The sequence below is a fragment of the Gymnoscopelus microlampas genome, assembly GCF_963454915.1.
Source record: "Gymnoscopelus microlampas genome assembly, chromosome: 9".
NCBI lineage: Eukaryota > Metazoa > Chordata > Actinopteri > Myctophiformes > Myctophidae > Gymnoscopelus > Gymnoscopelus microlampas.
The window spans coordinates 10,634,324-10,658,110 of record NC_139946.1 but is presented as its reverse complement, the minus strand read 5'-3'; the positions used below and the strand labels follow the sequence as shown (position 1 = coordinate 10,658,110).

General features: G+C 39.8%; 2 protein-coding genes across 2 annotated transcripts in view; both read right to left on the bottom strand.

Moving 5' to 3' along the window:
* The window catches only part of gatad2ab (GATA zinc finger domain containing 2Ab), a 40,736-nt gene extending 31,487 nt beyond the window's left edge, over positions 1-9,249 (bottom strand). Inside the window, exon 1 of the mRNA XM_084067273.1 lies at positions 9,063-9,249. Within this exon, the coding sequence (XP_083923399.1) occupies positions 9,063-9,229 (167 nt within the window). The 5' untranslated portion in view covers positions 9,230-9,249. The remainder of the gene's footprint in view (positions 1-9,062) is intronic.
* Positions 9,250-13,337: 4,088 nt separating this feature from the next.
* LOC311052077 (MAU2 chromatid cohesion factor homolog) lies at positions 13,338-23,787 on the bottom strand. The gene is made up of 18 exons (XM_084066882.1): positions 23,519-23,787; positions 22,157-22,240; positions 21,937-22,032; positions 21,422-21,516; positions 20,026-20,053; positions 19,676-19,831; positions 19,216-19,362; positions 18,729-18,819; positions 18,467-18,570; positions 18,115-18,192; positions 17,822-17,887; positions 17,614-17,697; positions 16,505-16,554; positions 15,865-15,942; positions 15,551-15,662; positions 15,169-15,259; positions 14,798-14,925; positions 13,338-14,691 (listed from the first exon to the last, which is right to left on the bottom strand). The coding sequence occupies exons 1-18, from the start codon at positions 23,750-23,752 to the stop codon at positions 14,617-14,619; spliced, it is 1,797 nt and encodes a 598-aa protein (XP_083923008.1). The 5' UTR covers positions 23,753-23,787; the 3' UTR covers positions 13,338-14,616.

Genomic DNA, 23,787 nt, shown 5'->3' with positions numbered 1-23,787 from the left:
ACAGAAAGCATATCATTCACCAAGAGAATGTCTCATATTTATTAATCTACACAGTGATCCAGTGGCTTTATTCAGCGCCACACAGAAAGCTCACATATCTTCCATGCTGACTCAAGCTTGCAATAGGCTTCATATCTTCCGTTTCAGACAGTTTCAGAATAAGGCCAGATGCATGCCGGCAAATGTAGCCTTGTGATTGATTGGACTAAGTCAACCCTTACAGTCCCGCTGCCATTTCCTGTTAACTGACAAGCCCCGGCACAGGACATTAACAACTAGCAGGCACTCAGCCACAATGTTTTAGTTAAAAAACATTTTTTATTTAGCATTTTAAAAGGTCACTTCCTTCCATCCATAGATACCCTTCTTTTTTGTATTACCCTGCTCACCAGAGAGCTTGCTGTAAGGTCATTTGGTGAGCCTCTCAAACCATCTGTCCAGAAATTCAGTCCCCAACAATGAAATTTGGGGTGTGCGATTGATTATGTGAACAATTACAATGTCTCCATCCCTTTACAGGGAGATCGTTCCATCATAGGCCTGTAAATGACTACTGCATATTCAAATATATATTTGAATATTGAAAACAAATATTTGACTGTAAAACTTAATTTAGAAAATAATAATATGCGTGGCAAGTTCTCATGAGGCCCTAGTGGGCGCCTGTATATTTACAAAGCAGCTGGTCTCGCGACATTGATTGATTGACTTCTTTATTGACCTATTCGCATGTACAAACTTAAGAAACACGTGCATACAATAGTTAAAAAGATAAACACAAAAAAAGCTCAAAGGCTTATTTCCATTGTGGTCCTTTCAAACGTGGTTCAATACACACAGTAATATATATACAAGTGATATATCTATCTAGATGTTACAATTAGGGCATAGTTATGAATAGGTCCTGCTATCATTCAGCCATCTTTTGTGTGAAGATTTAAAATTGTCGTTTGAGACCATGGATTTAAGACATATAGGAAGCCCAGTCCAAATGACAGCTGCTGAGCTGCTGCTGACATCACTGCACCATCAGTCTGAGAAACAGCAAACTACAGCTTCAAGTTATGCCCCTCCCCCACTATCCACAGACACTTCACCGCAGACAAACCCCGACTTGGTAGAATGTTGTACTGAATGTACACAAGTCGTTGGATCACACGTCACTTTAATTGATTCAAAATTATAACACGTAAAGCTGAAATGGGCAATCCATTCGGTAATGATGATTATAAGATTATAAGTAGTGGTGTGCGATATGACAATAAAAAAACATGAACGATTCCAATGTCTCCACGATCTGCCTTTTCAGAGAGATCGTCTACATTGTGATACAGCGAGTGCACATTCTATGAGTTGCAGTTGTATAGCGCAACTTAAACTCCATCGCACGATGGTGTCGTTCGTCAAAAAGAACAGATCTACAAGTGTTGTCAGCTTGAAGATCTGTTCTTTTTGCTCATGCGTCCATCAAGAGGTCCCTCCCCCTTAAAGCTGTCTGCTGTTAGTAGCGCAGCGGCAGTAGCAATCAATCAATGGACAGACAGACACACAGAGGAGTTGGTCCCTAAATAACAGAACAGCTGTAGCACACAGCCTAAACGGTATTTGAGAAAAGTAATAGCTGGAAACAGGCAACTGAGCGTTTGTATGGTAAAAGTAAAACCGTTGAAAATGTGGGTTTCACGAGACTGCTCAAAATAGTTGATCAGTAGTCTTCCTACAAGTTACTCACTCGCAAATATTTTTCCAACACAGCTGTGGCCTACACCGAATGTCACATGATAGAACAGCAGCATAAAAACGAATAGCTTACATATTTATCTGTAGTATGTATCTATCTACAGTATATGTATGTATTCATGTAGATATGTATCTAATAATGTCCATCTACAGTATGTATCTATCCATCTGTCTGTCTATATTATTTTGTGCCATATCACCCATCCCAAAACATAACAAAACTAGAAAAAGTGCTTCTCGGAGCACAGGTCTCCGCCAGGTCAGGTACGTTATTCTGGCCTCCTGGTGGCGCTATATTAGGCCAATGTGAAAATGGTGCCATTTATTCTTAGGTCTTTCACAGCAATCAGACACAGCATTCATGATTTGAGGCATTTTGTTCCAAAAATGTGTTTTGCTAAATTAGACCTCACATTGACGCTATAACAGGCCAATGTGAAAAGGGTGGCATTTCTTCCTCGGTCTAGTGGGAATGTGCGTGTGAAATTTCACGGAAATTGCAAGCTGCATTCATGGTTTGAGGCAGTTTGTTCAAAACGGACCAATCTTGCAAACTTTGGATGGCAACCTTAAGCAATGAGGATGGAATATGGGAAATCGGACAGATCAGGGTTGATCACATGACTATAGAGATACTGTGTACTGATTTGCATGACGTTTGGTTAAAAACTGTAGGAGTAATGTGAAAAAAAAGGTTTTGCACAAATCGGCCTCCTGGTGGCGCTATAACAGGCCCATGTGAAAAATTTGAGGCAGAGGTTCTGAATTGGCATCCAGGGAGTGTGTGTGCACAGTTTTGCAGCGACCGGGCCAACAGTGCCGGAGATTAGCCGCTCACAGACAGAAGGACACACACACGGACGGACAGGGTGCAAAACATACTCTCTCGCCATGCCTTTCGGCCTGGCGGAGACAATTACATTCACTTCTCAATAACCAAAAACTCATAATTATGCTTCAATGCTCTGTCTTATATATTCAAACCAATGAGAATGGGGAAATAGCATGTACAGCCAGTATTCTACTGATAATTTCCATTTTGACATTGGTCTCGAAAGCCGGTTTATTGTGTACCGCCGACCGCCGATATTTTTGCCACACAATTTATAAATAATCTTGATAAATAATTGGGATCTCAATATTGATCAAAATAATCATGATAATCATTTTGGCAATAATCACGCAGCCCTACGTGGTGTGCAACATTTTCAGGTGCAAAAGGCATACACGTGTTGCATTCATCCCATGTGTCAACAGTCACCACCATACCATAAAGGAGGCAGAGGGAATTGTGGGTTGTGGGAATGACTATCCAATGCATATGTCGGCAATTTGTTTTATTAATATTACAATATTCCAGTGGGAAATGGGCTCAACAGGTAGTCTGCAGGATAAACCCTACTTCTGGTGACCCCATGGCAGGGTCCAACATAACGGGTGCCTGATTTCCCGAGGTAAGAAGAAAAACATCTCTAGTCAAGTGAAACCTGTCTATCAGTTACGGGCCCGTCGGGCCGCCATCATCTGCCTTTTCTTAACCTCTCTGCCTGAGCAGGGCTCTACACTGCGACCAAAATAAGTGCGTATGTTAACATTGCACAAGATTGCATTTGTGTGATTGCACTGATCATTAGGCTGGTCTGTCCCTGCTGCATGTTCACCAATAATACACTTGTACTTGTGTATGTTGTAATGTGTATGGTGTAGTGATGTTAACAATCAATTGACTATTGATTATCGATGAATTGCCAATAAAAAAATTACTTGATTAAATCAATTTACCAATTAACTGAGCATTTGGTCGTTCTGCGTATCGGTTCCCAAAGGCGCTCATCTGCGAGAAGTACAACTATCTGCCAAGACCGTTCTGAAAAAAACAGACTCCAAAAGCATTGGCGCTAATAACAGGACCAGTTTTGTCATCCTCCTGTTAATCCTCCAGTCCTCCCAAATCATACTTTGTCACGACAGAGCATAAAAAAATCTTAACTTAAAAACGTTAAGAGGAAAGACCCAAGCACAGGAGAGAGACAAAGAGAAACACAAAGAAGAGGAGACAGAGTACAAGAATAGAACATGGAGAAAACTACAGTAGTTAGAAGTAGGGCTGAACGATATATCATTGGTTATCATATCGTCATCTGTGAACATGCAGGATATCAAAAGGCAACGATATGGACAATATAAATTCTCCCCACTCTTTTTTTGAAGAATGCTTAGTTTTCACTGTTGCAACACTTAAAATATCAAATATGAAATTGGAAAGGTAACAAATATTGTATCGATATTTGCCATAAATCGAGATTTTTTTCCATATCGTTCAGTCCTAGTTAGAACCCCTTAAATTGGAACAAAGTGACAAAGAGAGACAGAGAGAGAGACAGAGAGTGAGACAGACAGAGAGACACATAACTTTATTGATCCTGTGAGGAACATTAAGTGGCCAGAAGCAGCACAGCAGTTAGAACACAGGGCAGATCCAGAGGAAAAAGATGATATTAAGTAACACGAGACCTTAAGTTATCCTCACAAGTACAATCCCAAAGTGTATAAATCTCCCCTATGTGAAGCATAGGGGAAATTCCCCTCTTTTCATTTTGAAAAGTGAATTTCAGGCCACTATATATCCACTGTCCAATAAAGTTTCAGAATTCAATTGAATTGCCTCACATGCAATAGACATGCCTTATGTCTAATCATGCACACACCTGCCGCTATACCAATGTGTTGCCACTTACTCACTTTATGCTTAATCTCATGTATAAATAAACTGTATCTGCTGTGTATATAATATGTAGATATCTTCTTGATCTTTTTATGTTCTCTTTGACCTGCTTATTTGTTTGACATTTTGCTCCGCCCCTCCCCCTCCTCTTTCTTCTCCTCCCTTTCTGGAAATAAACAAAAATGATGGAGCTTACACAAAAACAAATTTGTTTCACCCACTTCTTTACACCTGTAAATCAGTCATGTGACAATAAAGTTGTCATTCTGATGCGCTCATACAGCACATCGGCGCACACACACAAAAATAAATATCTACAAGCAAACATTCAAGCCTCTGAGTCAACAGTACTCCCTAGGCAGTTACTTACCCCTTATATACATTTCTACTTGACCTGCAGGGCAAGTAGGAAAAAACCTTAATGGCGGACCCTGCACAGCAGAGCTGTGACCTGCTGCTCTACGAATTAAAATGCCACAGACAGGACAGTGATGATATATGACAAACAGTCGAAAGTGTGTATTTAGCCTGTAGTTTCATGAGGCCTTGACTTGATAATAACAAGTCTTAATTTATACTTGGTTGGTGACTTGGTGATGATTTCAACAATGGCCACTTTCAGTTAAATGTCACGATAAATATAAAGTAAGCCTTAGCCTGATGATGGTGTAATTTTGCGGCATGAGTCTCAAGTATTGCCACAAGATTAAGCGTAGTTGTGACATTGCAGACAAATCCTTGGTATCTTTACTCTAGGCTTGGGCTCATGGTGGAATACAGACACTCACTGCAGAGATGTTATTATGATAACACTTCATGGTCAGACATGGATGGATGGAAACAATAACAACTACCCCATACTCCTCTGTGGAGACCTTTGGCCTCTGACTGTTAAATCCAGATTTCAGTGTGAAGCATTATAAAAGGTGAAAAGCAGAAACACATCCATGAAATATCTGGCTTCTCTGCCATTAAATTCCAGGTGAACCGGGTTAGGTTTGGCTCCTCAGCATGTGTGAAATCTATATTTCTTTTTTGACTCAACAAGTTTAACATGTTATTTAAAATAGATAAATAAATACATAATTTGGTATAAATCACATTGTATAAAGGAAGCTTGAAAGATGAACATTAAGAATAGAAGCACAAAACACTTTCTGGTTTACAAAAAATGTTTGCCACGTTCCCACACTTGTAGCAAAAGTGAAAGAAATAATGTTCTTAACTGGTGATAGAGAACAGATCCACTAACAAACAGATCAACTAAATGTGGATCTTGCACTTGGCTTGGACTTCTGTATCCAAACTTCATGTATGACTCCAAATTTGGGCAATGTCTCAGAGCGATCACACTCACAGCCCCATTGACTTCCATTACCAAATAAAAGTTCAATGTTTCAAAAAGCATAAACGTATCAGCAAGATTAGCTCCGGGCAGACACCCACAAACCCTATCATACACCGCTGGCCTTTTGCAGAGCCTACAGTAAGTGGATCAAGTCAGTATCAATGCATGTCTGGTCACATCACTGTCTCTCAGGAGGGGTTTTCACAATCCTTATGCAGCTCCAATGCCCATCATGAAATTATGCAAAGCGACATGTGTCCCCTGTCACCCGCATGGGGTGTACAACACTACCTGCTTGGGCTCAATGGAGGGTAGTTTCTTGGCAGATAAGATAGGAACACTGTGGTTAGGGCCAAAATACACCTGAATGTTCTGTGGGTTGTTCTATTATAGTATATTAGATCTACAATAAAACAGTGGCTATTGTAATAATACTTAAAGGCATAGATCAGGGGTCTTCAACAGGGGGTCCAGGACCCCTAGGGGGTCCTCAGAGTTACTACAGGGGGTCCGCACATTCTTTGTGTGATATCTCTTTTTTTTACCTTAACCACTTGAACCCAAGCATCCCTTTTTCTGAGGAGAACTTTAGCCAAAAATAGCAGATCTACAAGCTCACAGCGCCTTTTGGCAAAGAGGTTTAGGTGTAGAGGGAAAAAAGGGCAGACCAAGTACACAAAAAAGTTTCATCTAAAACACAACTGTACACAATATAGAGGGGGTCCCTGCTTCATCTCTCTCAGGGGGTCCTTGGCCTGAAAACGTTGAAGACCCCAGGCCTAGATTAATGAAGAAATTGAGTCATGATTATTATACTAGATTAAAAAAAAGACTTTATTGATCGCAACGATATTTCTAAAACAACTGCTTGCTTATATACACATATTTGGTTATGTTTCAGGAATTGAGTATTAGTTAGTAGTTACTATAGAGCAATTGGTATCACTACCAACAATGATTTTATATTTTTTGGACAATTTAAACCGGGTGGACGCTTAACAGCCCAATGTCTGTGGGTGGATGATAACCGCTGGCCCCGTCTGGGATATGTACGGTGCAAAGTCCTCACTCGCTCATTTACACACTACTGGGAACATAGCCGTCGTCCACCATTACGCCTCCATTAAAAAGGCTTTTCATGGTTGAGCTAATCTGACCAGTTTCTGAGATCAGGGTCTCTCGCCAAGTCGCAGAGCATCTTCTATACAGTCAACGAGTAATACTCGTGTTCGCAATAACTCTGCAACTCGGGTGGATTACAAAAATCCATGAACTTCTGTGGTGCAACTTCGTCATGAGTAACACTTCTTTCCAACTAACCCATAAACAACAAGCTATCTCATGCTAACTTGGCTTGCCATCAACAACCTGTCTAGTCTACTATAAAGCCTGGAGCTAACAACGCTAGGTAGATCAGCAGCCACTGACTGCTGACAGTGGTTAACAGCACAAAGATCATGACAAAAAGCATGAACACATGCGTCTGCGCCGCATGACAACAAACAACATTCAGCCAAGTTGGGATTATCATAAGAGACCAAATTGCGATACACAACAGACAATCAAACCGATGCCATATATATCGATGAGTCGCTGGCTAGAGCGAGCTAGCTCAGTTAGCCGGCTAACGTTCAGTGGTGGAAAAAGTACTCAAGTGTTTTTACTTAAGTAAAAGTAACGATTCTGCAATGTAGAAATACTCTGTTACAAGTAAAAGCCCAGAATTCAAAATGTACTCGAGTGAAGGTACAAAAGGTATTGACATCAACATATACTTAAAGTACCAAAAGTCAAGTATTCATTACGCAGAATGTCCCATTTCACAAGTTGACAAATGTATAAAATGTATTAAAAATCTTTTGAAAATAGCAGATCTACAAGCTCGCATCGCGAAGCATTGTGAGGCTATTTTCAAATTGCTGAAGTGTATATAGGGCTGAAGTAGTTAATGTATGTTTTGTGATCATAATCTAAATCTACAAAGTAACTAGTAACTAAAGTTTCCAAATAAATGTAGTGGGGTAGTATAATATTTGCCTCTATAAGATGCAGTGGAGTAGAAGTAAAAGTACTGAAAATTGGAAATACTCCAGCAAAGTAAAAACAAAAAAAAACTCAAAATTGTACTTAAGTACAGTACTTGAGTAAATGTACTTAGTTACTTTACACCGCTGCTAACGTTAACGACGTTAGCGAGCTAATGTTAACTCCTTGGGACACTCATCTCTCGTCGATAGAATTCTGTTCTGTTCTGGATTCACACACATCATCAGGACTTTACTATAATACTATAATACAACAAGCCGATTGTTTTGGCAACGGTTTGTATATCTAAAAGCAGCTCAACCAAAAGTACATTTCCATCTGAAGTGTTTTGAAGCATCCCCTCTGCAGTGGTGGAAAAAGTACTCAAATGTTTTACTTAAGTAAAAGTACTTTGTTTACTTGAGTAAAAGTACAATAGTATTGGTATCAAAATGTACTTAAAGTACCAAAAGTAAAAGTACTAACATGTTTAAAAATCTATTTTCAAATAGCCTAGGTATAAAATAGGGCTAAAGTGGTTAATGTATGTTTTATAATGTGATCATTTATATCTGCAAAGTAACTAGTAACTAAAGTTGTCAAATAATTGTAGTGGAGTAAAAGTACAATATTTGCCTCTGAGATGTAGTGGAGTAGAAGTAAAAGTATTGGAAATTGGAAATACTCAAGTAAAGTACAAATACCTCAAAATTGTACTCAAGTACAGTACTTAAGTACATTTACTTAGTTACTTTCCACCACTGCCCCTCTGCAAGTTACGTGAGCAAAAGTTTGGAGTTCTATCATTTCTCCAGTACTTTTTGAGGCGGTTTATCCGAAACACAAACCACAACTTAGTGAAGCTTCATTTCTAACGTTACTTCGTTGCGCGACCCCTTCATCAATAATAAGTGTCATTCGATAATTTAAAAAAAAAGACATATTTCCAACTAAAGTTGAGTGTCGACGCGACTCTCACGTACAAACTTTTTTTTTCTAAAGTTGAAAATACGTCATTGTTGTCGAGCGAAAAAGGGTCGCCCGATCATTAAAGTACACGGATTAGCCTTTAATGTTAGCCATTAGCTACGCTGTGCTAGCATCTTGTAGCAGCGCTAACGTCGACAGGGGGGGAAACTTCCCGTCGTCGTGTCTTTAATTAAATCAAAATATCCCAAAGATAAACATTGGTTTTCAAAGGCATTATTGAATGTGTTCACTTACAGCGTGTAGGCGCAGCTTGACCAGGGTTCCCCTGAGTTTTTTCCCCAATTGTTTTGATGTATTATTTTGCTAGCTACACCCGTAATTCGGTGTAAAAATCCCGGGGATCCCCTCTCTGTCTGTCCGCTGCCACTTCGGTTGCCAGATAATGAGCCACTAACACACATGCGGCGTCATGCTGCGTTCAATCCACATCACAACTGGGAAGTTTCCGGTACAACAGGCTCAGTGGCGAATGTTGCGTTCTTTGAACTAGGAATTTTTAGAGGCGGCTCACTCAGTTTTCCACTTTTCCAGTTTCCACCATAGAAATAGAAAAGCGAAGGCAAGGAGATAAGGCATGAAAACATAATCATTATATTACTAAAAATACTTGATATTGTTTACAGCAAATGGTTTCCAAGTGGTCCAAAGCAGAAACAGAAAATGCTTTTCCTCAGTCCTAAACTCACCTAATGGGTGGGTGGGCCGGCTGGTGGACAACATCAACATGCACTGATGTCAGACACAAACAGAAACCATTGCCTAACAACACAGATTTGCGCATCTTTCACATGCTTAGAAGGTGCATCACATCAGTGAACTGACCGCGGATGTCACAAATGTAACATTCACTGATGTCATGGTATAAAACATGCACTGATGTCAGACACAGACAGAAACCATTGCCTAAACAACACAGATTTGCCCATGTGACAGGGCTGTGCATGCTTAGAGGGTGCATCAGTCGGTCAGTGGACCGCAGGTGTCACAAACGTAACATTCACTGATGTCATCATGACGGACAACATGCACTGATGTCAGACACAAACAGAAACTGTTGCCAGACAACGCAGGCCGTTGTCGAGGCGCACAATGTCCCTTTCATGCCTATATATGGAGTTCCGTGTTAGCCATGCCCAAATATGGAGTCCAGGCCAGACTATGACATCCGTACGTTTACTTCAAATGATGACATCAGAGTTCTCCATATATGGGCCCCTGATGGTCGGTGAATAACATGCACTTTTGCCAGAAGACACAAACCGTTGCCTAACAACGCAGGCCATTGTCGAGGCGTGTGTCCCTTTTATGTCACACAACAGAAACCGTTGCCTACACCGATTTGCGCATGTGGTCCCTCCGGGCCCCAGATATGCCCATAGGATATATGTAAAAAAAAAAATATATATATATATATATATATATATAGTTGCAAGCAGTGATACGGGGGCCAAGGAATGCAACAGGAAATGTGAAAATGGAATTATGCAACAAGCCATAGAAACAGAATTGATTGAACATGAGAGAAAGGAGCCTGTACATTTAACAAATGAGCATTATAAACGGCTGAGCAGAGTGCTAAGGGATTGTGGATATTGTATCTCTGTATTGTGTTCGTTATAATTAAATACATACTCTCAAAGTAGCATTTCATGTTATCTTTAAAAAGTATGCATGCATTAATTAATACGGTCATGTTTTGTGTGTGGCAATTTAAATGAAGCCTGCATATGGTAAGGCTCGAACCGGGGACCTTGTGACCTACAGAAAGAGACGCTACCCCCAAAAAGGAACCTATGCAGCTATCAAATGAACATTGGAAACAGCTAAGCAGCATACTAAGGCATTCTGGGTATTGTAGTCTCTTTATTATACAATATTCATTGGCCCCTGGAGGCTTAATTTTTTCACATAGAGAAGCAGAATACCCGACCCCCTTCCAGTGAGTGGTGGATCCACAAGACAGAGAAGTGGCCACGTTACTTCTTCAGGCTGTGGCGCTTTCTGACGAGCTGATGAGCCCTTCTTCTGGGCCTGGCTCCAGAAGATGGCTCCGGGCTTCCTTCGGACCAGGTAATAATAATAATGCATTTTATTTGTAAAGCACTTTTCATTCACAAGGAATCTCAGAGTGCCACATGGAAAAACAAATCATCAGGATGGATACTATTCACAAGGCCACTGAGCTGGTGAAGTGTCCCTGAGCAAGAAACTAACTCCTAACTGCTCCCCCTTGAGCACTCATCATAACCATCTGAGCAGCCATCAGCTGGGTGCAGGGGTGGATTACCGCATGGGCCTACCGGGCCCAGGCCCAGGGGCCCAAGAACTCAGGGCCCCCCGAATTATCGCTGTTAGCTTTGCTTTTTCAACGGGGTTAGTCATTCATGTCAATCACAGAGCCCCAAAAGTCCTACTGAAAAACTGAAGGAATACCCTAAACATTGACATTGACATCACAAGAAAGAAACCATGCACTTCCATTTAGAATGGCTAAAGGTTCAAGGCAAAATGACTGCTGCACTGCTACTCTCTCAACATGGAAGGTTTTACAATCCAAAACCCCATCATTTCGGTACAGTCAGCTGAAACACAATTTAGAGTCATATACATATGCCACCAGACAGGCAACCCAAGGCCGGTTTTCACTTCCCAAGGCAAGCACAAATTATTTTAAGCGCACAGTAGAATACAGAGAAATGGAAACATGGAACTCTTTACCACTGTTAATGTGAAGTGACACAGAAATCACTATTCAAAAAGCTAGTAAAGAGACACCTGGGAAAATATTTTTTGTAGGATGTTCTAGATTGTTTTTAATTAGTCTTACATGTGTTCTAAAGTTTAATGTTTTTATATATTTTTTATTTATATATTTTTTAAAATGTTTTAAATGTATGTAATGTTTTTATATGTGGACCCCAGGAAGACTAGCGGTGCTTTAGGGCACAGCTAATGGGGATCCGAATTAATACACAAAATACATAAACCATCATAATACCTTTTTAGTCCATGTTTATCCTGCCAGTTTATCTATAATACTTTAGAGGGGCATGCAAAAAAACAAGTGCAAAACAGCATTGGAAGCTGTAACATCCTGTTGAGATGCAGCCAGGTGTGTTAATATGGTGTTGGCATTCAGTGTAGCCTATGCACGTGCATGTGCGTCGTAGATCCTCTTGCAGTTGAAAATAGTTATTGTGGTGTTGACTGCAAATCATTGTACCTGGGGGGCCTTTTACAAGTCTGTGTCCAGGGGCCCTTTGTCTCAAAATCTGCCTATGGCTGGGTGAAGCTGAAAACTGAATTTCCCCCACAGGACTAATACGTTAGTAAAATAAAAAATAAATAAAAAAGGCCCTAATTCCATGACAGGACATCCCAGTAACTCCAATGGCACCTTGTGGACCATGGACCCAGGTCCATTTGTACAATCTCAGAGTTAAATTAACACAGATTTTACTTTGTTCCTTTGCACCTATACCTCCTCCAAATAATGTACCTTTGTTGTCAGATCATGTATTGGTCAAATCAAAACAATTAAAAGAATGAGAAGTTTAACATTTTGAAAATATGGATTTCCACAACAATCCTTGTATGTATTGTTTAACCTTTTCAAAGAGGACATAAATAGGCTAATGAACTAATCTAAGAACCCAGGCAAAGTAAATATGGACATTTTGCTTCAAGTTATCTACCAGGTTACCAGGTAACTGGTCAAGAATGCTCACATGCATTAACACAGTCTGGTCAGGTAGTGGGAAGTGAATATAGATTGTAGGCATTATGCAATACCATTACATTTGGCTTTGCCAATGAAACTAAATATTTGATACTACAGCTTATTTTTCTTCTATCAGAATAAAATGATTTGGTAACCAAACTAGACACAGCAACATTGTAGCAATAGATCTTTACAGTTCACCTTGCCGTACACCTTGAGAGGCCATTGATCGAGATTGATGTTGTGAGTCACTTTTTCTTGCAATATATTCTCTACCAATTTATAATTTAGGCCGAGTACACTGTGGTCAAAGACATTGCAAGCTCTCATGGAAATGTCCTTCATGTACTTTTATTTAATAGGCATGGGCAGTAAACACCCAACATATGCATTTCAGAACAAAGCCTAAAAGCTTTGCCTTTTGTTGTCATTGCTGCCTTTGTTTGCCTATTCAGATACTACTGAATAAAATAATCTTTTTGCAAATCCTGCCGGTAAAAGAATCTTCCTAGACTGCGCACCCGGTAAGACACTAAGTTTTAATTGTGCACATAGCCTCTTTGATTTACTTGATGTTGTGTTATTTTTATATTTTGTCCTACAGGCACAAATAGTGCCATGCAATATATTTATTCAGTCAGTTATTTATTTACCGTACTAATATTTCCCTACTGTAGTAAACATGCTCGTTTACAAATTAATGTGTTGGTGCTCAAGAGATGTGTACATCACCCTTTTCTGTATAATCTATCTAGTATAAAAAAATACATGTCATCACATGGTCATCCATATTTCTTTTTTTTATTGAAATGAGGCAAATAACAAAATAACAGCATATTAACAGAAGGTTCACACACCAATGTGTAATTAAAAAATATATATATTGGAAAATTGTTGAAAACAATGTAAGTGATAAAAACATAGTAACTGGATAGAATATGCCAGTATTCAAGCTTAAACTGTGTCCTTACACTTACAGTGTGCCTTAAATACCAATCACTGAGTTTGATTTCTACATAGGATAGCTAAAAATACCTTTCACACTTTACTAAACTGACTTTATAAAATGTCACTGTACAATAAAGGTTTAGCAAGTCGCAAATCTATACATGTAAAGAAAGACATTTAACAAGTTAAGACAAAGTTTTACAAAATAAAATTCACTTTTGTATATCTGAAGATTACTGTAAGCTCCAAAGCTCAAATGTGAATATCTGTAAAACTGAATTTGTTGATAGGAATTCATATACTGTAGAACTCTAAAAATAATTATACATGAGTTGATGTGTATTTAAGGGGCACATTGGCTCTCTCACAGTGGCCATGATATAAAGAATATAAATATAGTAATAGATGACTCAACAGAGACATCATCTGGTTCCTTAAAGAACTGCACGTAATGTACCAGTATTTGTGTGAAAATAAAGTCATCATATTTCCAACATATCGAATTCATGCTGACCATGTGCAAGTCATTATTTAGTAAGGGTGAAATTCTATAGCAAATTGGGTTATCAAAAGTTGTATAGGGCAGTCAACATCAGTAACATCCATGCATGAAGAAAAAACTGCATTCATACAAAGAAAAGCCAACATGTAAAATATTTACCATCAGTTAAAAAAATATCAACATGAATAAATTAATTATATGACGGCTACAATTTCTTCTACTGTCCATCTAACTACACCATTTATTTTCCAATGAAAGGAAAGAAACCCAGTCCAACACAATTCTCAAGATCTGACGCAAAGGAGCCCTTGAATGTGTTGCATGTCCCTCGCCATTCCAATCGACTGTCTGCCCCTGCCCCTTCACAAAATAAGCATTAATGGACAACCGAGACGATGGAATAGGTACAGAACAGTAGTGACAATTCTTTTAGAATAATTCTGAAATGATCAGAAAGCCATCTTGAGAAGCCTGAATATAAAGTGTACGCCTGAACCATGTTAAGATCCTTTGATTGAATCCTTTCAGATATCAGGTCCAGATAGCAGGTTATTAGGCATCCATCTGTGTGGTGTTAAGGTACCAGCTAGGGTCATGCACGAGGCAGAAGTATCCCCTCATAGCAGGCTGGCAAGACTGGTGGTAGGGCCATTCTGGGCTTGGAACTGGACAGGAGGAGGGCCGTCCGTCCACTGTAACACAGTGAAATATACTCATTAAGAAATTCAGCCATCCAGTCAGACTATTGAGTGAAAAAAAAAAGAAAGCTATTCAAATGGAAAGGAAGCAAGTACATACACTGATAAGGTTGTGCTCTGGGAGGCTACAGGCAGCGATGTGGTCTTGCAGCAGCTGCTGAGAAAAGTTCTGGTGCATCTGAGCTGCTTCATGAGCATCCATGTTGTTCCCCAGGGCTTTATTTAAATCTGTGCAGACAAAGCATGGTTAAAATCTGTCCTCATCTAAAGCCATTTTCTCTTACTAGATTCAGTGGTGGAAAACAGGAATTTGTGGCAAAGAAATGCAAGTATAAAAGTATCTGAACGACATTTCCATAAGTGCTGGTAATTAGGATGTTGACAGAGACAAGCCAGTGTTACACAACTGAGAAAGATATACAAAATGAGTAAATTAGAAGTATGTAAGAAAATAAGGGGTCAATAGTCCACCTTTCAGCAGTGCTGAGGACCACAGCTGGACGGACATGTCGGGTATTTTACTGGCCAGCTGCATAGCTGGAACAACCATGTTGTTGCTTTCCTGGATAGAAGACAACATATCTCATCAGGGGGAAAACTTGGTAGGGAACCTCACAGATGCAATAAATCTGCTGTGTGTTGCAAATCGGGAGGCAAAAAGAACAGTATGATCGCAAAGAAATACAGTATTTATCTCAACAGATAATTTAGTTGAAAGGGTTGATTGAAGTCAATAACAGAACTGTTCTATAATTGTTTGACATTTCATCAATTTGTGCCAGAGGTCACCTGAAGCTTATAGCCGAGCCAATTCATGTAAAATCAGTGTACAATGATGTGTATATAGTCTTACTCTGTGGTTCCCCAGAACGTAGAAGATATGACCCAACAGAACCAGAGAACAGGCAGTCAGTCTGTTTAGGTCCTCTGCATTAGACATCTTCAGTGTTTCTCTCAGGAATCGTCTGCAACATAAGAAGGATGCGATACAGAAAAATCCAAGGAAATTGGGTGCATTCAGCATGTTGGCTACATTTTATTTTATACACTATTTATTGATTGCCGTTTTAAATGAAGGAGGATTTAATGTGAACAAATTTAGAGTTATATCGTTGGTTTGCGTGAGAGGAACAATAACACAGGATGTGGTGACTGGTGAGTCCATACTTGGCCTCATTGTAGCGTCCTTGGAAGAATGACAGGAGTCCTCTGATATAGAAGGCCGCAGCACGGAGACAGTGGGAGCTTGGATGGAAAACACAAGACAGGTTCAACTTGCATTGTACATTTCTTAATGTTGTTGACAAAGCATGCATGATAGGCTGTCAACAAATATTCAAAATTCGAACATATAGTCAAATATATAAAAATAAACCAAGATTTGACAGTAAAGAAAATAAGGTCTTGAATAAACCTTTTGAATAAAAATAAATAGAAAATAATCTACCTCACTTGTCATCGCGAGGCCCTGGGCCTCTGTAACCTTACTAAGAAGCAGATCTCGCAAGATCACAGTCATCTGTCTATAATGACTGAGTTAACAGACTAGAAACCAGGAAAGCAAGAAAATGTGCTATGCACATTAACTGGTTGTGCCACTAGGGTGCCTCTTAGGCGTTGCGAGTTAAAATGTTTAACGCATACTGTTGCTGTGGACAGAAGATTGTGCTACTGCATTATGTATGCTAGTCTTAAGTACCTGCCTGCAGAGATCTGAGTGTATCGTGTTGAAAGTATGTCAGAAATAAAGGAAGAAAATTACACACTGATAAATAAAATGTACTTGATATGCTCTTATTAATTTTACCTGACTGGGAAGTTGTGGTCTGGGTTTATTCTCTCTAGAAGACTGTAGAGCTGGAGAACAAATAGGGAAAAGATTTGCACATTAAGTTAGATTCATAGAATATTGTGATAATAACGGCATCAGTTTTACTGTTAACGCCATTTTCTTTGTGGGTAAGTGCCAGAATTGACAACATCCATATGCCCTTTCACCCACACACACTCACCACCATCCCATTCCCTATACACACACCCTTGGCCTCACACATGCTGGCAAACCACAGGAGCCGTCAACCCACCAAGCGCAGGTGAAAATTAACGGTGGCGGGACCGGTAATGCTGTCAGGTTACAAGCCAACTTGACATGTGATTAATTAAGTTCTACAATGCATGTCCAAAATGGCTACGAGATTCAACAATTCTCCAAGTTGTAATCTTAAATGTTTTATGATGAGTTTTGACGTGCTATACAACGACTGGCTTGCTGTGGCGCTTGCGCAACTGTGAGGTCTGTGAATCTACTGTGTGAGTTTACAGTGACAGCTACTGAGGAGACACAGATATCTGAAATAATTCCATGATACCTTTTTGCTGCTGACGAAAACTGAATGTTTTGTCGACATAACATAAAGGTCTCTGACCACTCACTGGTTTAAGACCTGACTTGCTTTTGATTAAATGTGCTATACAAATAAACTTGCCATGCCTAGACTTTAAAAATGAATCAGTGCCTTGATAATGTAATTCACTAAAAATGAAGGTGACACAGAGTTCACTCTTTATTACCTATATCAAGCAAGTTTCAAGCCTCTGCAAGTTGATTTTCATACTGTACTGAAATGAATGGAAACCAATGGCTTCCTGGAAGGTAAGAAAAACATTCAAAATCTAAAAAGAAAAAGATAATGTGCTTTGAAAACATTGTCAGAAGTTATGTAAAGTATACATAACCAACCAATTTAAATGTATTTTGATTTTATTTTACATTTTCATCAGTCTTATATGGTTTTACATAAAATAAAATGTAACTGGAAGAAAATTGCATTTAAATGCATTTACTATATGGTCCATTCACATGTTACTTCTTCATTGTTTTACTTTGTAACTGTGAGTCAGTATTAGCAGACTAACCTCCTGATGTCGGTTTCCTTCTCTGATATAGACACTCGCCAAGTTGGTTACAATAAACGTCCAAAGTTCTTGGTGTGTCGTGAGCTGGAACAATAATATCAATATATGAACACACACATACAAAAAGAATCCTTCATCAAAAATGTCCTACTGTATAAAATAAACTTGGAAATCCCTGTCAGTTGAACAGACCCAACAAGACACTCACCCGTAAAGCTGTGGTAAACTGTGCCTCTGCGTTGTCCATACAGTTTACCGAGATACAATACAGACCCTAGAAAATTGTCGGAGAGGAAGACAAGACATGTCGCTTATGTTGACGATCTTTTTAGTACTTTAGTTCTTTGGATTCATACTGTAGATGCCCCAGTCTTGTGTACCGAGACACTGCTGTTTTTTCAGCCTTATGGTGTGTATAAACATCCTGTCAAATACATGCAACTGCACACATGGACGTGGATATGCTGTCATCTGTGCTAGTGTTAGGTTCAAAGTACTCACTAGCAGCGTGTGAAGCTGGGAAGCATGGTTGGTGAATAAACGGGGAGACTGCTGGCACAACTGACACACTTGGGAGATCTAGAGATGGACAAAAGGTCAGAGATGTTTTCATGTGCTATTCCTGCATTTTTATTCTTTGTAACATGATGGAAGAAAAGCGGTTTGGTTGAAGTCGTAAAGATTCTCAGTACGTATAGGTCCATTTGGTCCAACTCTTCTGGGTTAAGTGAATTAACACATTTTACTGTGTACAGGCTTCACACACTGAAATATGGCCATTCACAGATGGCTACATAATCAACCAAAAAGGGAAAACAAATCTTCCCAAAATGAAGATGGATAATCGTAATACCTCTTGTAATGCTGTAGCCTTGTGACCGGTGACTAGTCGACACATGATGATGTGCTCCAGTAGAATGACTTGGAAGGTCGATAGGATGGGGCTGCAGTCCAACACTAGAACAGCAGGAATGTTGTGATCAAAGCTTATGATGAAGGGTGTCAAATGGAGATCATTTAAGCTCTAAATTAACAGCTCCAATGTTCAAGCCTCTTAAATGATTTTTTTTTTTTGATAGGGAGATAATGACAGAAACAAATTCAATGCAACTCACTTTTTAGTTTCTCAAGCTGCATGAGGGCCTTGTCTGTGTACTTCTGTGCCTTCTCCAAATAGCCAGCTTGCATTGAGTGCATGACCGTCACCTGTAGAATAGTAAAATACATTTAGTAGTGACAGCCATATGGCAGAGTACTGCCTAATTTATATACGGTATATATATACACCGTCGTATGATGGTGTTGCATGCGGAAAATAGCAAATCTACAAGCTCACAAGCCCAAGCGACGCAATGCGTCATGTTGTGAGCTTTGGTTGACACCATCGTATGACTAAGCATAATGCAGGGTTTCTTCTCCAAACTAATAATCCAACTCCTTGTGAAGCAGTAAGTAAAGACACAAAATCCATTCATTCTGTGCACGCAAGCAGTACAGAATAGTAAATAGGGATTACCAGGTATACAAGGGCACACATGAATAGGAAATTGGGATTACCGGGCAGGCATACAAGGACACACATGAATAGGAAGTTCTGATTACCAGGTATACGAGGACACACATGTGCTCCTTAGGGAGCCAGTGGAAGAGGTCTGCTGGGTTGCTGGGCAGGATCTCATCATCGTGGAGTGTAGAGATGGTCTGAATGCACTGCTGCAACTGCTTCAGACATGGCTTCACACTCTTCACCTGAGAACACACACACAGATGACAGGAAATGATCATAACACACTTCCTCCTGCAGGGCCAATAATACTATAGGCCATAATGTTCAAATACGGAATGTAAACAAACATACACAATACTGTGTATGTGTGTGTGTGTTTGTGCGCACGTGCGTATAGAAATATACTGTATATACTGCAAAATAACAAACATCTATTTTCATGTCCTGTTGCATTGCATTTCAGGTCTAAAATGTCGCTATAAGCTGTTTAAATTGTCAATTCGTCCTTAATTCCCTGTCCTTAACAGGACACGTTGTAATGAAACAATTCATCACCTGTCCAGCATCCAGGTAGTGCGAGACCTGTAGGACCAGGAAGAAGACCCTGAGGGACTCCTTCTGGATTGGGTTCCCCTGCCAGTTGTCCACAATGGTTCCACACAATGTGAGCAGAGGGTGCACTTCACCTAGCTTCCTCTCCATCAGGAGCAGCTGAAAAGAAGAACATAGCACTATCATTATTACTTATTAAAAGTGTTTAGTTTAGTTATTATGCTAATGTACTGTGAGAGGTGTAAATGTGGCGCTATCCATGGGCATTCACTGTTAACAATAAACCATTTATTGGCCTAACAGAGCACGCTCAACACTACTTCACTGCCCCAAAAACTTGATAGGTTACTCACCATTCCTTTACTGAGGAGAAACAATGCCCTGTTGAAGCAGAAGAGACATTACGAACTTTATCCATGTAAAACAAATAGTAAGAGTAAGCAACCTTACAGCTACATTAATACCTTGTCCTTGTGATGTATTTGTGAAAATTAAGACAAAGTATCAATCCATCCAGAATTCTGTGATCACAAGAATTAAAAGAAATTCATGCAATCCTGGCTAAAATAATTGGAAGTTTTCCTTTTTACCCAATCTCTGTCAAATGTGGGCACTAAATGTTCAAATCTGAAGAATGCAGCACAAGCAGACATTTATTGATCATCCCATGATGGAAATTCAGGTGTCAAAGCAGAATTGCAGCAGGCATGAAACAGATACAGGTAAGAATAAAGAGATACAGCTAGTATTCAAGAATATAAAATAAGAATAAGGAAGTAGTCAGATTTAAAAAAAATAAGATACAAATTTGTATTTTACCCCATTACGGTTTGTCTACGTCAGTTGCCATAACAGACTTTGCACACAACTTGCAGCATTGCTGCAGAAACACATGTGTTTACTGTTTAGCAGTGGCTAAAATGTCAACCTGGACCTAATTTTCCTATCTTTTCTCTGGCCTAACTCTAACAAAATGTGCAAGTTTAGAGTGCTGACAGGCTCATACTTCAATGCAAAGCAGTCAAGAGAGCAATCATTTTAAATACTGACATGTAGCGTTGCAAAACATGTTTATGGTGATTTTTCATTTTTCATTGAAAATGAAAGCAGCCCAACAGCAACTTATAATGTCAGCAGTGACTGATTTATTCCAAAGTGATATGTCAAACATTGGAAAAAACAGGCTACTATTAGAATCAATTTATACCATAAAACAATTCATTTTACTTTTGTCACGTGATGTACAAATAGGATCCCTTAAACATTTTAGTAATGATGAACAATGTTGGTCAGTCAGACCATCCGTCAGTCTGGAAACGTGGAATGGTGCATTAATAATCACAACATAAAACAAGAGTAAGAGTCTAACTGCCATGCTAGAGGTCATGTTTCTGTAAGTTTCATAGTAATTGGCTTCTTAGATTTTTTATATATATTCTGTGCATGTGAAACGTTTTTACTAAGGGTTGCACACGGCCTAATACATTATTGCGTCAGAGCTAAAAGTGTGTGGCTACTTTTCCTGTGGAACTGGAGGAAAGGCCAGGTCACCAAAACCAGTAGAGCTTATCCACTGTAGAGCATGAAGTCACTCTACAAATTCCACGGCAATCTAGCAGGTAGTTTTAGAGACATCTTGTTTGGGACCAACATGTGGTGGAACTGACGGACAGACAGATCTCACATTGCCTCCTTAGAGCCCTGCCATTAGCAGGGCTAAAACAACAATCAATAATACAAATCAATCACCTGGTGTATTCTGAGCCAACCACTCTGGCATACTCGGCTCCAACCCCAAGCAGGTCACATGCTGATACCAGGTCTTTCTCCAGTGTATGAAGTTGCTGTAATAAGACATGGAGGATTTGAATTCAAATAATGACGATGGATCTGCTCTTTGGTCGTTAGAGTCTTAACTTTCAAATCTAAAAAACCTGCAATTCAACAATTCTTTCAATAAACTTACAGTGAGACTTTGTTGTCAAGAACATCGATTCATTTAAAGTCCACTAAACTTGAGTGGATTGTACCCGTGCAGTGCTTTTCACTGCATGGGTACATGCACACTAAATGAGTAAATCAGGGCTCCAGAATAGGACATTTGGCATTTGCAAGAAATCTGGGAAGTGAAACACTAATAAAACATATTTGTTGATTGCTTTATGAAGGCACAAGGACTAATGCTTAGTCACTCCTACGCTCTGGAAATGTCTTATGTTTCACCTCCCAGAATCTCTTCACATAAATGAATTGTAGTTGCATACCGCTAACTGGAACAGCAGCCTGCAGTGCCAATAAGGTGTTTGTTGTGAAATTTGTATGGCCTTGCGCAGAAGAGGCTTTGCAGAATCCACCAGATTCTGAAAATGAACAAACATTAAATATGAATCTAATCAGTATGTGTAGGAAACACAATCAAAAGTCAAAATGAACAACCCCTTATGTCACCAACTGTGTGTGTGCAATATTTACAGACTGGTTTACCTGTTGACAAAAGAGTTCTGATAGAATACTGGCAGCCTCAAATTTGACATCTTCAAACTGTGGGAGCTGTTGTGATATGAACCACTGCAAAACAGAGACAGACAATACATTAGTTGCATTACATGATATCATTGTCAATACACAAAGGCATTCATTCTACTTCTGTCATCACAACTTTTTCTACAGCTGCTTTAGCCATTACGGCAGTGTTAGTTTAACTGTAAGTGAGAGACAGTATTGTTTTGCAAACAGCTTTACAAAAAAAGCTAGCTGACTGTATTTTGCATCTAGATCAGTGTTGCCAGATTTTGTGGCAGAAATAAGCAACCAGGTCTATGAAAACAGCCCAAAAGAAGCCACATGAACACTTTGAACCACTTTAAATCAGCCATTTGAAAATAGCCGATCTCCAAGCTCACAACGCCAAGAAACATTTGTTTTGAAACATTTTAAATACACAAATCTTGTATGGGGTGCCTGGCACGAAATATTTTCAGATCTGTGGCCAAGTACAAGTTAATTTGGGGGGACCTTTGACATGAAGATAGACATGAAATAGTTTAAGAACCACTGATTTAAACAACATCTAGGAAAGCAGCCCAAATAAGCAACTACACTTTAGAAACAAGCCCAAAAACAGCAACCACCAATATTTACAAGCAACTTTACAGGAAAAAACAAGACCAAAGTCGCTTATAATAAGCAGACATGGCAACACTGATCGAGATTCTCCCTTAAAAAGAGGACCAGTCGTGTAAAAAATGTTCCATCACTGATGTTGTTGTTTTTGTTTGTGGCCTATGTTAGCCCCCTCCATCCTCGCCGTTTCCTAGCTCAGGTCCAGAGCGTTAGCGAGTTCTCTCCAACGCTCTGTTAGGAGCGGGTGCTATTCCCATGGACTGAAAATTCCACTACCGTGCGAGGTCTCCAACTTTAGTAAAAAATAAAGACAACAATTTCCCTAATCATCAAAACAAATGCAGTTGTGTTGTTGAAAGTCTATTCTCCGCGGTGGGAAACGTCAAAGGACCCCACCTTCTCTGTATAATACACGTTTTGGGCAGAAAATAAAATATGTCCAGCAGTCGGAAATTATTTGAATTACTCACCTGCGCCCTCTACAGATCTGGTCAATATAAATTACCATTGACCAGATCTGTAGAGGGCGCACGTGAGTAAATACAAAAATTTCCGTCTGGCGGACACATTTTATTTTCCGTTATGTTTTACTAAAGTTGGAGACCTCGTACGGTAGTGGGATGTTCAGTTCATGGGAATAGCACCCGCTCCTAACAGAGCGTTAGCGAGAACTCGCTAACGCTCTGGACCAGAGCTAGCTGTTTCCCAGAGAGGCTCCCTCACCGCTTTCTCCAGGTGGCTCCTCGCCAGCTCACTGTTCTTGGTGTGATGGTATAGAACCGAGCCCAGCTGGAGGTGCGTCCTGGCCTCGATCCTCTGCGGGGGTTTGAATTGGAACACGGCCTGCAGACAGTGGACACACAGTCGGATCTTGGGCGGACTGGACGTTCGGAAATGCTCTGCGAAACCTAGAAGGGCGAGGTACCAAGGCTCAGGGGCCTCAACATTGGACGCCATTTTCCCCCCCGATATAACAACAAGTTTTCAGCGCT